The 11,667-nt window shown below is 45.9% G+C and overlaps 1 protein-coding gene and 1 long non-coding RNA gene across 2 annotated transcripts in view; one reads left to right on the forward strand and one right to left on the reverse strand.

Annotated features, from left to right (window-relative positions):
* Window positions 1–10,790, forward strand: part of PITPNA (phosphatidylinositol transfer protein alpha) — a 40,222-nt gene extending 29,432 nt beyond the window's left edge. Inside the window, exons 11-12 of the mRNA XM_027034636.2 lie at window positions 7,062–7,130; window positions 8,181–10,790. Coding sequence (XP_026890437.1) covers window positions 7,062–7,106 — 45 coding nt within the window. The 3' untranslated portion in view covers window positions 7,107–7,130; window positions 8,181–10,790. The remainder of the gene's footprint in view (window positions 1–7,061; window positions 7,131–8,180) is intronic.
* LOC113592723 (uncharacterized) lies at window positions 3,923–11,627 on the reverse strand. The gene is made up of 2 exons (XR_003412676.2): window positions 11,485–11,627; window positions 3,923–10,931 (listed from the first exon to the last, which is right to left on the reverse strand). It is a non-coding gene; the product is annotated as an uncharacterized LOC113592723 (long non-coding RNA).
* Between the last annotated feature and the right edge of the window lie 40 nt (window positions 11,628–11,667).

An 11,667-nucleotide genomic window follows, 5' to 3' on the forward strand; every position in this document is an offset into this window, starting at 1 on the left:
CCTACTTTTTTCTCTGAACATTATAACAAATATGTAACATTATAACAAATGTTAACATTTTCCACCAAGAGTTTCTTCACACACAGGGTTCTGACCGCAGCCTACGCATTGCTCTGTGATCGGTCATTGCCCTGCATTGGGTTTTCCTTCATGTTCTCAGGTTCTCACTGTTGTCAGTAATGCTGGGATGAAAATTTCTGTGCATGCAGTGTTTTGGATTATTATTTGGATTTGGATTATGATTATTTCCTTAGAATAAATTCCTACTAATGGAATTAGAGAATTTAAGACTCTTGTTATTTATTACCAAATTTCTTTTCTGAAGGGCTTTCTTTTTTTTTTAATTTAATTTTCTTTTCAGTTTTATTTATTTAAGTAATCTCTGCACCCACCATGGAGCTTGAGCTCATGACCTGGAGATCAAGAGTCACGCGCCCCTCTGATTGAGTCAGCCAGGAACCCCTGCAAAGGGCTTTCTAAAGAGGTTCTAGGAACAATTTGTATGTGCCTCATGTTTGTGTTCCTTCAGGAATGCTTGGTCTCTGGTTGCTTTTCAGGGTCTTAAACTGATTTTTTTTTTTTTTTTTACTAGCTTTATTTCTTATTGAACTTTTTATTTTGAAATGATTATAAGATTCACATGTAGGGGCGCCTGGATGGCTCAGTCGGTTAAGCGTCCAGCTTCGGCTCAGGTCATGATCTCACAGCTTGTGAGTTCGAGCCCTTCATCGGGCTCTGTGCTGACAGCTTGGAGCCTGGAGCCTCTTCAGATTCTGTGTCTTTCTCTGTCTCTCTGCCCCTCCCTGCTCACACTCTGTCTCTCAAAAATAAATAAACATTAAAAAAAATTAAATAAAAAAAAGATTCACATGCAGTTATAAGAAATAATACAGAGTGGGGTGCCTGGGTGGCTTAGTCAGTTAAGCGTACAACTCAATTTTGGCTCACATTGTGACCTCACAGTTTATGAGTTCAATTCCCACCTCTAGCTCTATGCTGACAGAGCAGAGCCTACTCGGGATTCTGTCTCCTTCTCTCTCTGCCACGTTCATGCATGCTCTCTCTCCCTCTCTCTAAAATAAATAAACTTAAAAAAAAGAATGCAAAGAGATCCATTTCTCCCAACGGCAATGTGTTGCAAAACTATAGTACAGTATCACAACCAGGATATTGACATTGATACTTTCACTAGTTGTTTTTTTTTTTTTAATCAAAGGAGTATTTCATACTTAATAGTAAAAATTTTCAAAAGATATACAAAATTAGGGACACCTGCCTGGCTTATTCGGTAGAGCATGTGACTCTTGATTTCATGGTTGTAAGTTTGAGCCCCATGTTAGGTGTAGAGATTAAAAATAAAATCTTTTTTTTTAAATGTTTTTTATTTTTGAGAGACAGAGAGACAGAACATGAGTGGGAGAAGGGCAGAGAGAGAGGGAGACACAGAATCCGAAGCAGGCTCCAGGCTCTGAGCTGTCAGCACAGAGCCCAACGCAGGGCTTGAACCCACGAACTGTGAGATCATGACCTGAGCTAAAGTCAGAGGCTTAACCGACTGAGCCACCCAGGGGCCCCAAAAATAAAATCTTAAAAATAAATAAATATGGAAAAATACAAAATTGAAGTCCAAATAAATAAATAAAATAAATAGATGAATAAAAGTTCCTTTCTTCCAATCTCTGGCCTTATTCCCTAGAGAAAATACTGTTAAAAACAAACCAAGGGGGGCGCCTGGGTGGCTCAGTCGTTTGGGTGTCTGACTTCAGCTCAGGTCATGATCTCACCGTCTGTGAATTAGACCCCCGCGTCGGGCTCTCTGCTGACAGCTCAGAGCCTGGAGCCTGCTTCAGATTCTGTGTCTTCTTCTCTCTCTGCCCCTCCCCTGCTCATGCTCTGTCTCTCTCTCTTTCTCAAAAATAAATAAAAATATTAAAAAAACAAACAGGGGAGGGGTCAGCTCAGGTCATGATCTTGCACTCCGTGAGTTTGAGCCCCACATCGGGATCTGTGCTGACAGCTCGGAGCCTGGAGCCTGCTTCAGATTCTGTCTCCCTCTCTCTCTGTCCCTCCCCCGCTCATGCTCTGTCTCTCTCTCTCTCTGTCAAAAATAAGCATTAAAATAAAAATTAAAAAACAAACAAACCAGGGGATGCCTAGTCCAACTGACATGGCTCAGTCAGATGAGCATCCGACTGCTGATTTCTGTTCAGGTCATGATCGACCCCAGGGTCTTGGGACTGAGCCCTGTATCAGGCTCTGCACTCAGCGTGGAGCCTGCTTAAGATTCTCTCTCTCCTTCCGCCCCGCTCCCTTGCTTGCGCACATGTGCGTGCGCACATGTGCATGCACACACGTTCTCTCTTTTTCTCAAACAAAACAAACAAACCAGGATTGGAGTTTGTATTTTCATATTCCTGGACTATATGCATCTACATAGCCAGCCTTCGGTAGCTTGATCGGAAGAACAAACATCAGATAAAACCTCTCAGTGTTATACAGGCCCCAAGAAACAGGAAATAAGCATTCTTAGAGCATTTCATTAGAAGAATGAAATAATGCATTTTTATTTCAGTGGCACCCTCTGAGGTGACCTTGTCTCTGAGAGTAGGGGAAGCTATCATGGTCTCTGATAGGAAGTTGCATCTTAAGCCGTAGGAAACAGGACCTGGCTTTAGTAAATTAAAGCAAGGCAATAAACTCTGAGGGTATACATGGATCTAGTTGGGGCCCAAGGAGCTTTGCTCCCCTGGTACTAAATCTTAGCCTCTCTCAAATCGAAAATTTATGTGAATGGTCATTAGTGAGCAAACAGTTAATGAATTCTTTTTTGTGTTTTTAAAAAAATTTATTTTGAGCTGAGATATGGAAACAACCTAAGTGTCCATCAATAGATGAATGGATAAAGAAGATGTGGTGTGTGTGTGTGTGTGTGTGTGTAAATAAAATGGATGGCATACGACTCAGCCATAAAAGGGAATGAAATCTTGCATTGTGACAACATGGATGGACCCTAAAGGGTATTACACTAAGTGAAATAAGTCAGACAGAAAAAGACAAATACCATATAATCTCACTGATAGGTGGAATCTAAAAAACAAAACAAATGAACAAACAAGAGACACAGAGCCTCAAATATAGAGAACAAACTAGTGGTTCCCAAAGGGGAGGGTGGATTGGGAGGTGGGTGAAACAGTTATAAAATAAGTAGGTCACGGGGACCCTGGGTGGCTCAGTCAGTTAAGCGTCTGACTCTTGATTTCAGCTTGGGTCATGATCTCATAATTTGTGAGTTTGAGCTTCACGTTGGGCTCTGTGCTGACAATGCAGAGCCTGCTTGGGATTCTCTCTCTCTCTCTCTCTCTCTCTCTCTCTCTCTCTCTCTCTCTGTCTCTCTCTCTCTGCCCCTCCCCTGCTCACACTTAAACGAACTTAAAAAAAAAATAAGTCACAGGATGAAAAATACAGCACAGGTAATAGAGTCAATAGTAGTGGAATAATTTTGTATGTGACCAATGGCGACTACACTCACATGGTGAACATTTCCTAATGTATCTAGTTGTCGAATCATGTGTTGTACACAGAAACTAACATAATATTGTACATCAGCTCTACTTTAATTTTTTTTTTTTTTTTAATTTATTTTGACGGGCACCTGGGTGGCTCAGTTGGTTGAGTGGCCAACTCTTGATTTTGGCTCAGGTCATGATCCCAGAGTCATGGGGTAGAGCCCTGTCCACACTGAGCGTGGAGCCTGCTTAAGATTCTCTCTCTCCCCCTGCCCATCTTCCCTGCATGCATGTGATCTCTCTCTCTAAAATTAAAAAAAAATAAAAATTAGTTTGAAAGAGTTTCAAACTTAGAGAAAATGACAAGAGAAACACAAAGAACTCTTGTATGCCCCCTTACACAGAGACCTCATTCCTTTTAAGTTTTTTTTTTTTTTAAGTTTATTTCTTTCTTAGAGAGAAAGTGCCGGGGAGGGGCAGAGAGGGGGGAGAGAGAGAATCCCAAGCAGCTCTGCATCGACAGAGGGCTCAGCCCCAGGAACTGCAAGATCATGATCCCAGCTGAGATGAAAAGTTGGACATTTAACTGACTGAGCCACCCAGGCACCCCTATTTATTTATCTTGAGAGAGAGAGAGCAGTGGAGGGGCAGAGAGAGAGGGAGAGAATCCCAACACAGTGCTCAATCTCACACGTGAGATCATGACCTGAGCCAAAATCAAGAGTCGGATGCTTAACTGACTGAGCCACCCAGGCTTCCCAGAGACTTCTGTCCTTTCGAGCGGATACAGCCCAGTGTCACACGCTGTACCCTTCTAGTCTCTTTCACTCTTATGCAATTCCTCAGTTTTCCTGGACTTCCGTGACCTTGACATTTTTGAAGGTTATAGGCATAGGCAAATCATCATGTAAAATGTCTTTTGGTTTGGGTTTATGCAATGATTCTGCAGGATTAGATCCAGTTTATATATTTTAGGCCAGAATGTCACAGATTTGGTGTCCTTTCATTGCATTGTAGCTATCTTTCCACTTACTGCTCAGGTTACCTCTGTCCACTCAAAGCACAAGGCATCAGGGGTTTGTCTTTTTCTTTCCGTGACACAGCCTTGGGACCATGTCTCTAAGGAGCCCTGGTTCCTTTCAGTGAAGGGTCCTGGGTGTGCTCGTTACTGCTGGGCTGTTGCTGCCCCCAGGCCTTCTCATAGGACAGAGCTGAGGAACTTTCACATCTGTAGCTATTTCCATATCTGTCTTATGTGTATGTTCACACAAATACTTCCAATTCCAGCCTAATACTACAAGGTAAACTTTTTCTCTTTTTAAAAACATAACAGTGGGGCGTCTGAGTGGCTCAGTTGGTTAAGCATCTGACTTCGGCTCAGGTCATGATCTCACGGTTCGTGAGTTCGAGCCCCGCGTTGGGCTCTGGGCTGACAGCTCGGAGCCTGGAGCCTGCTTCCGATTCTGTGTCTCCCTCTGTCTGCCCCTCCGCTGCTTGCACTCTGTCTCTTGCATGGTCTCAAAAATAAATAAACATTAAAAAAGTGTTATAAAACAGTGCCTTTATCCTTAACAGATTTCTATCATGTTGGAAAATCTTGAATTTGTTAAACTCCTATAAAGTAATATATTAACAGGCATTAATTGATAATAGAGAACTGAAGTTACAGAAGCAATAAAAATCGAAAGTCATCATTTGTGAAAGTGAGTTTAGAGCAAATCGACAGGGGATAGGCACCCGGGTGGAGGTAGGAATAAGCACATACTGGCTTTGTGTCAGAAAACGGATCTTCCTGTTTGGCACAGAGGATCTTTGCTGGGGATGGTAAGTGAGGCATGTAAGACTGACTGATTTGATGACTCACTTATCGTCTGTCTCCTGTAGGTCCTGACTTATCAGGTCTTGGGTCCAAGAATCTGCAACAAGCAGTCTGGGCAATTCTTTTGCTCAAGCAGGAAACTCTGGCCCAAAAGGCCAAGCTGAGACGTTTGATGTCATTCCAGTAAAAGTTGTCAACAGGGAATGAATATCGGAACCTCCAGGAGAATTTTTTTTTTTTTTTTTACCATGTCCAGGTTCCACATGGATTCACTGAGTGTAATAATTGGGGGAAAGCAGGGAGTGTGAAAAATGGACGCGAGTTCCAAATGTGGCGGGAAGCGTATTTTGAAAATACGTCCTAGTGGAGAACTGCTGCTTCTGAGGTAGAATCTGTGCAGACGTGGCAGTGTTAAAGTTTTAGCGAACGGAACAGAACTCTGAGGAGGAAGCGTAGAAGTCCAGTTTCCTCGGAGCTTGCGGGCACACCCCCCCCCCCCCACTTTGCCGCAGGGTGTTGCAGAGATCCCAGGTGGGGTGGACTGAGCGCATACTCTGGGCCAGCACTCTACCGCACTAAGTACTCCGCATGAATCCCTCTACTTCATTTTCTACAGCCCCACGACGTAGTCGCTTTTATTATCTTCATCTTATCATCACAGACACTGAGGCTTAGAGTGCAGTGAGGTAACTTGTTCAGGGTCACATGTGGTGATGGCGCCAGAATACAGTCCAGGCAGTTTGACTCCAGAGGCCCATTCTCTGAGGCGCTCACAATTTGTTGAATGAATAAAGAATGAGAGTTGAGCAGAACACTCATGGATAGTGAAGAAATATCTGATGGGAAGTTAAAATACACGTGTGTTGCAGGCATGCTGCAAATAGAGTGGAACTTGCGAGTTGGAAAGGATTTGAGGGAGATCACCTCTGCGGTCTCCCCACGAGAAGTTGTGTCCACTTCTGCTTGGAAGGTGCAGCTGACAGGGGCCACTCAGGGCTTCCAGAGAAGACCCCATCCTGTTCTCCGGCAGCCTCACACTTCTGCTGAGATCTCGCCCCCCCTGCACTTTCAAGCCCTGCCTTCTCGTGCCACGCTCTGCCCATCTGACCAATGGCGCGGAGCCTCTCAGCAGAGCCCAGGAAAGGGAATTGCCCTTCCCTCCACCTGCCCCCTCCAGGGAGCCACAGGACTTGCCACCTCGCTTCCTGCCGGTCTCTACTTAATGTCACTTGTCAGAGACCTTCCACAACCCGCTTCTCCAGGGTCGTGCTCCATCCAAACAGCCCTTGGCCCCACCTGACATATTGGTTTGTTCTCCCTCACTTTGCCCCAGGATGTAAGCACTGGGAGGAGAGACTTGGTCTCTCCCTGGTTCACTGTTGAATCCTCAGGCCTGAAGCAGTTTTGTGCAGTTCCCAGCACAAAGGAGTTGCTTCATAGATATTTGTTGAATGAATGAATGAATGAATGAAGAAAGAGAGGAGCTTAAGAGCTATACCCCAGCACTGGGATGCAGGGCGAGGAACAGAAATCCTGGACAGTGGGACCAGTGACACGGAGCTATCCATGGTAGGGCTTTGGCCGTATGTGTGCAGAATTCTCTTCTGATTAGCTTTGTGAACAAAAAATGCTCCACCCTCTTCATTGGCAGGACTGAAGAGAAGGCAGAATGTATTTGTGTTGGAGTTCCATCAGCAGCAAGAGCCTTCAGTTTTTCCTGTTGTTTTCTGTTCCAGATGAGACAAAAGGACCCTGTGAAAGGAATGACCGCAGATGACTAAAGCCACCCCTCCCCCTTCTGCACTGTATGTACTGAATACCCTCCCTTTGCATGTCATAGACGTGAAAGCCAGTTTGGGTCCTCGGGGCCTCAGCAGCTCGCTGTGGAGTCAGGAAGCACGCTTCGTTCATCATCCTGCCCTCCACTGATAACGATGGCTGCCATGCTGAACAGCTCTCAGCCCTCCACTGAAAGATCCTGTGACTATTAGGACATTTCAGGGATGTGTGATTTTATAATGAACGGCCCAGACACATGGACCGGGGGGTGAGGAGTGGGGCTGTGTTGGTAGATACAGATTTGAAGCTTATCTGCAACTAATTCCTCTCCCTGTCATAGCTAGAGCCGTGTCAAGTTGCAGCTGGCATTCCGGGGTGCCCCCTATGCCCCTGAGCTCGTTCCTAGCTCCCAGGCCAGCATTACCTGCCCCACCCTTGGAAAATCTGCGGGCCAGACAGCTTTTCCTAGGGTCCATCATTGTGTCTGGGGCATCGTTTCCTTGTTCTTTAGACCTCCTGATCCCATACTAAGTAGCTGTCCTCATCAGAGGCAGCATCTTTCAGATGCTTGGAGAGTATTTCTGCCCAGGTCATAGGACCAGAGTGAGATGTTCCTTGTTTAATGCTGTCACTCTTGCCCAAGCCCTGTCCTTCTCTTAGCCCCCAGGGCCCTACATACCTCCCCAGACTCCTGGTATTCCAGCAGCTCAGAGCTGGCTTGGTCATGGCATTGAAAACCTGGCCCTGCTTCCCATCAGGCTCTGAGAGAAGATTATTTTATCAAATAAAATCTGGTTGTCCTCTACCACTAAGGAGCTGAGGAGGCCTGGGGTCTTGGCAGTAGCGTGGACCTCAGCTTGCTCTCCCTGCCTCTTGTGCTTGAGAACTTCTGAGAGATAAAACAGTAAGATCAAGTGGATTGGTGCAATGCCAGCTGCTTGGGCCTTAGTTTTCTCCCCTGACCCCAACCCCCAACTGGCATCTTTCCTCCTTTTGAAATTCCCCCATCGATGACGATTTACAGTGTGCTTCTATTTTCCTCTGTTGCTTCCTTAATAATTGTATTTCTTTTCTAGTTTTGCAAGACAGTGGTCAACAGGAAGGCCCAGCAGCTCCACCCTCCCGAGTGACAGGCCATCTTCGGACGCAGCCTTTCTGTGCCCATTCTTCAGGCAACTTTCGATCCCTTACTGTAGCTAATTCTAGATGCCCTTCAATATTGTGAACAAATAGACCGTCTGGTATTATGAAGCCCGCGTGTACGGGAGCCTGCTCCTCTGAGATACATGGCCTGTAGGTTGCTGTGTTTACAGCTCCTCCCTCTCCAGCCATTGTGTTCTCAGCCCATTTCTGTGTGCCCCTCCCTTTATTTCCAAGTGACATTTTTAGTCTTTCAAAATAGCTGCCTTTTGTGATGTGGTGATTTAAATGATTTAAGTTTGTTTGTTTTCAACCTTGGGATAAACTGAGGTATTTCGCTTCCTGGGCAGATCTTTGCAAATTTGAGTGCTCACCTGGGGAGAGGAGATGAGTTGGAAATACAGTTTTTTCCTCCATTTCCACAGAACAGCAGTGTGGCTTCCTAACTGTGATCTCTGCTCTCAGTAACCCATTGTTCATGTGCTGTAAGCACCGAGGAAGTACCCAGGGCCCAGCCAGTCTGTTTTAAAAATTCAACAAATTCAGATAACCTCTGCCCCAGGCATCGCATCTCTGGTCACTAGTCTTAGAAACACCTATGGCTTCTCGGCCCTCCTGTTGCCCACTCTTTCTGAACCTCACAGAGCCCATGATACGCCCGGGTCAACTCTCCACCTGGAGGGACCTGTCCAGTGTGGCCCTTAGAACTGAGTCTGCCCTGTATGTACTAATTAGTGTGCCCACCCCCCCGAGGAGCTCTGTATGTCCATGCTCCTCTTCCCTTTTGGGCTGGTGCTGCCACTCAGCAATAATCCTCTTTTCTCTGTGCTTTCTCACATTCCTGCCCTGTCTTTGAGGCTGGTCAGGACAGAAGGGTCCTGATCTTTTCTTGCTGCACAAAACAAGCATGCAAAAAGCTTTTCCCCAGCAGAACATGTTCCCTCTTGTCTCCAGCTACCGGAAAGGAATTTGGAGATCAAGGACTCAGCTCATCCCATCCCCATGCTGAGTTCTGTCCTGGACAATCAAAAGCAAGTAGTGATCGTGGTATAGAACTCTACCATAGTAGGCCAGTGAAAAAGTCGACTCCAAGGGAGGTAGAAGCTGCTGAGTGCTTCATGGTTTTGTACGACTTGGCAAAACCCAAGCATGCCTTCCCGGTGGGAGAATCCGAGGTAGCTGTGGTGTCATCCGACATGTCCCAAGCCTTGTGAGGTATGTTGTTAGCCAAGCGTGTTGTGATCCAAGCCCATGCCAGCCTGGGTGGGGTGGCTGATTAAGAGACCAAATCTGTGTTGGGGGAGCAAGAAGTAGGATGGGATCATTTATCCTTATGTTCTTGTCAGTTTGTTTTGCCTTACTCATTTCTAAGTGCAATAAGGGAATGTTTCACAGGATTGCACCTGTGATATCCTGATGGATGCTTCCCTGTGGCCCTGTTGGGGCAACAGTGGATGGACTCAGACCCCTCAGTGTGGTTGTCTCCCACCTTCATTGAGGCCTCTTTGGGACCAGGAAATGTCCTGTTACACCTTCCTTTCAGTCTCCTCACCTTGTGGGGTCTACAGTAATGGATCTGGGGCAGTTCAGTTGGTTATTAGGATCCCGACTGCTGGTAGCTTCTCTTTGACTGGGAAAGTGAAGCATTACTACTGGAGAAAAATGTTAATGTTTTCCTACAAGCTCTGTATTAGCTATAATCATATTTGTGCTTAACGTTTTCCCTTCTTCATTCATCATCTAAGTCCAGATGTGGGTCATCCTGGGAGAAACGAACCATGATGTTCTCAGCAGACAGGTAGTTTGAGGGTCAGCAGATGTTAGTCTCCTTGTTTCAGCTCTTCTCTTAAGATCCACACATACCACTCCAACTCCGTGGAGTTGGGGGCTTGCTCTTTATCTGGCTTTTCTCTGGCTCCTCCCACATCCACCTGTTGCCCTAGTTTGAAAGCATCCACATGAGCTGAGCTAGAATTTCCTGAGGTCAGCTGGATCTGGGGCTCCAACCCACAGAAACATAAGGAGGGGTGTCCCTGGTCTATTCTATCCCCACGGATAGTGTTGCTGCTGGGCAACAGTGTTGGCTTTTAAGTATCCCCCTTACCCTCTCACCCACCCCCCAAACTGACTAGCACCGAGAGGGGCTTCTGATGCAAGGCTCAGCTCCGGGGATAGTACCTGAGGGTGTGCCATGCCCCTGCAGACTAGCTGCTTCCATTAGATTTCCAGGGTCATAGTCCCAGTTTGAAGCAGCAGTGCCTCTGTTAAGGGGGGATGCCGGGCTCTGGCCTTCTCGTCGAGAGAGGTCAGGGACGGGGTCAGTATTGTGGGCATGTGTATATCTTCCCAAGTCCTCTTATAGTCCCTGCTGGGACTCCCTGACTTATTTCGGTTGGTTCCTAGTGCTACTTCTTTTACAAAATACACTTTGTAGAACTGATTAGATTACCTTGTTTATTTAATGTGAGTTTGTGCCTTTTTGTCTCAATCTTCCGAAACAGGTATATTGGGGGGAGAAAAGCAGTCTAATAAAATCCTAGACAGAGGTTTCTGGAGTCCAGCTTATTGGTGATGTCCTTATGTCCATTTTACAACTTAGATATGCTCCAACTTCTGCTGATGTCCTCCATTTTACCAGGATTAGAAAAAAATACAAGATGTCTCCAAAATTTTTTGCAGGCCAATTTCTGTAAATTAAAACATCCCCTCGTCATTGTACTTACGCAGACATCACGTATTTGAAAGGAATTCTGCCACTTTATAGTGGCAGTATTTCCCTTTTGCTTTGGTCTCTCCTCCTCTTCACATCTCCCTCTTTTTTACCATCCTACCCATCAAAACATTTATTTAAAAACAAACAAACAAAAAAAAAAGTCCCAGGTCTGTGAACCTCATAACACTTGTTTGTGAAATTGTGCGTTCTTCTGGGGAGTCATGGTTCTCATCGGATCCTCAAAGGAATCCCATGCACCGTCCTCCCCACTGCCAAAAAAGATTAAGAACCAGTTATCTGAAGAAAATCTGTGTTACTCTTTGGCAAAATAATCATCTGATATTCATCAAATATAGGGAGTGGTTTTTCATTCTTTGGTGGCTAATTTTTTTTTTTTAAGAGTCCAGGAACCTCCAGCGTCTAACGTGTAATACATAACCTAATGAGTTTGAAAAGCGAGAAGCACTTTCAAGTGGGAGTGGAGAGGAACGACGGAGGAGCTCAATGACCAACATGAGAGCGATTACCTCTAGATGAGGGGCAGAGAGGCTGGTTTACAGGCAGGACAGTGGCTGGGCTGCCACCCCACCCTCAACCTTCGCCTTTTGGGTCTCTGGGCGTTGGGGAGGTGGAGGGGCACAGCGCAGAGGTCAGAGACCCCATTTCCAACGATAGGGAGACGCGCCGGCTCGAGGATGCTGGTGCGGGCC

This window comes from Acinonyx jubatus, chromosome E1 (genome assembly GCF_027475565.1).
Source record: "Acinonyx jubatus isolate Ajub_Pintada_27869175 chromosome E1, VMU_Ajub_asm_v1.0, whole genome shotgun sequence".
Classification (NCBI taxonomy): domain Eukaryota; kingdom Metazoa; phylum Chordata; class Mammalia; order Carnivora; family Felidae; genus Acinonyx; species Acinonyx jubatus.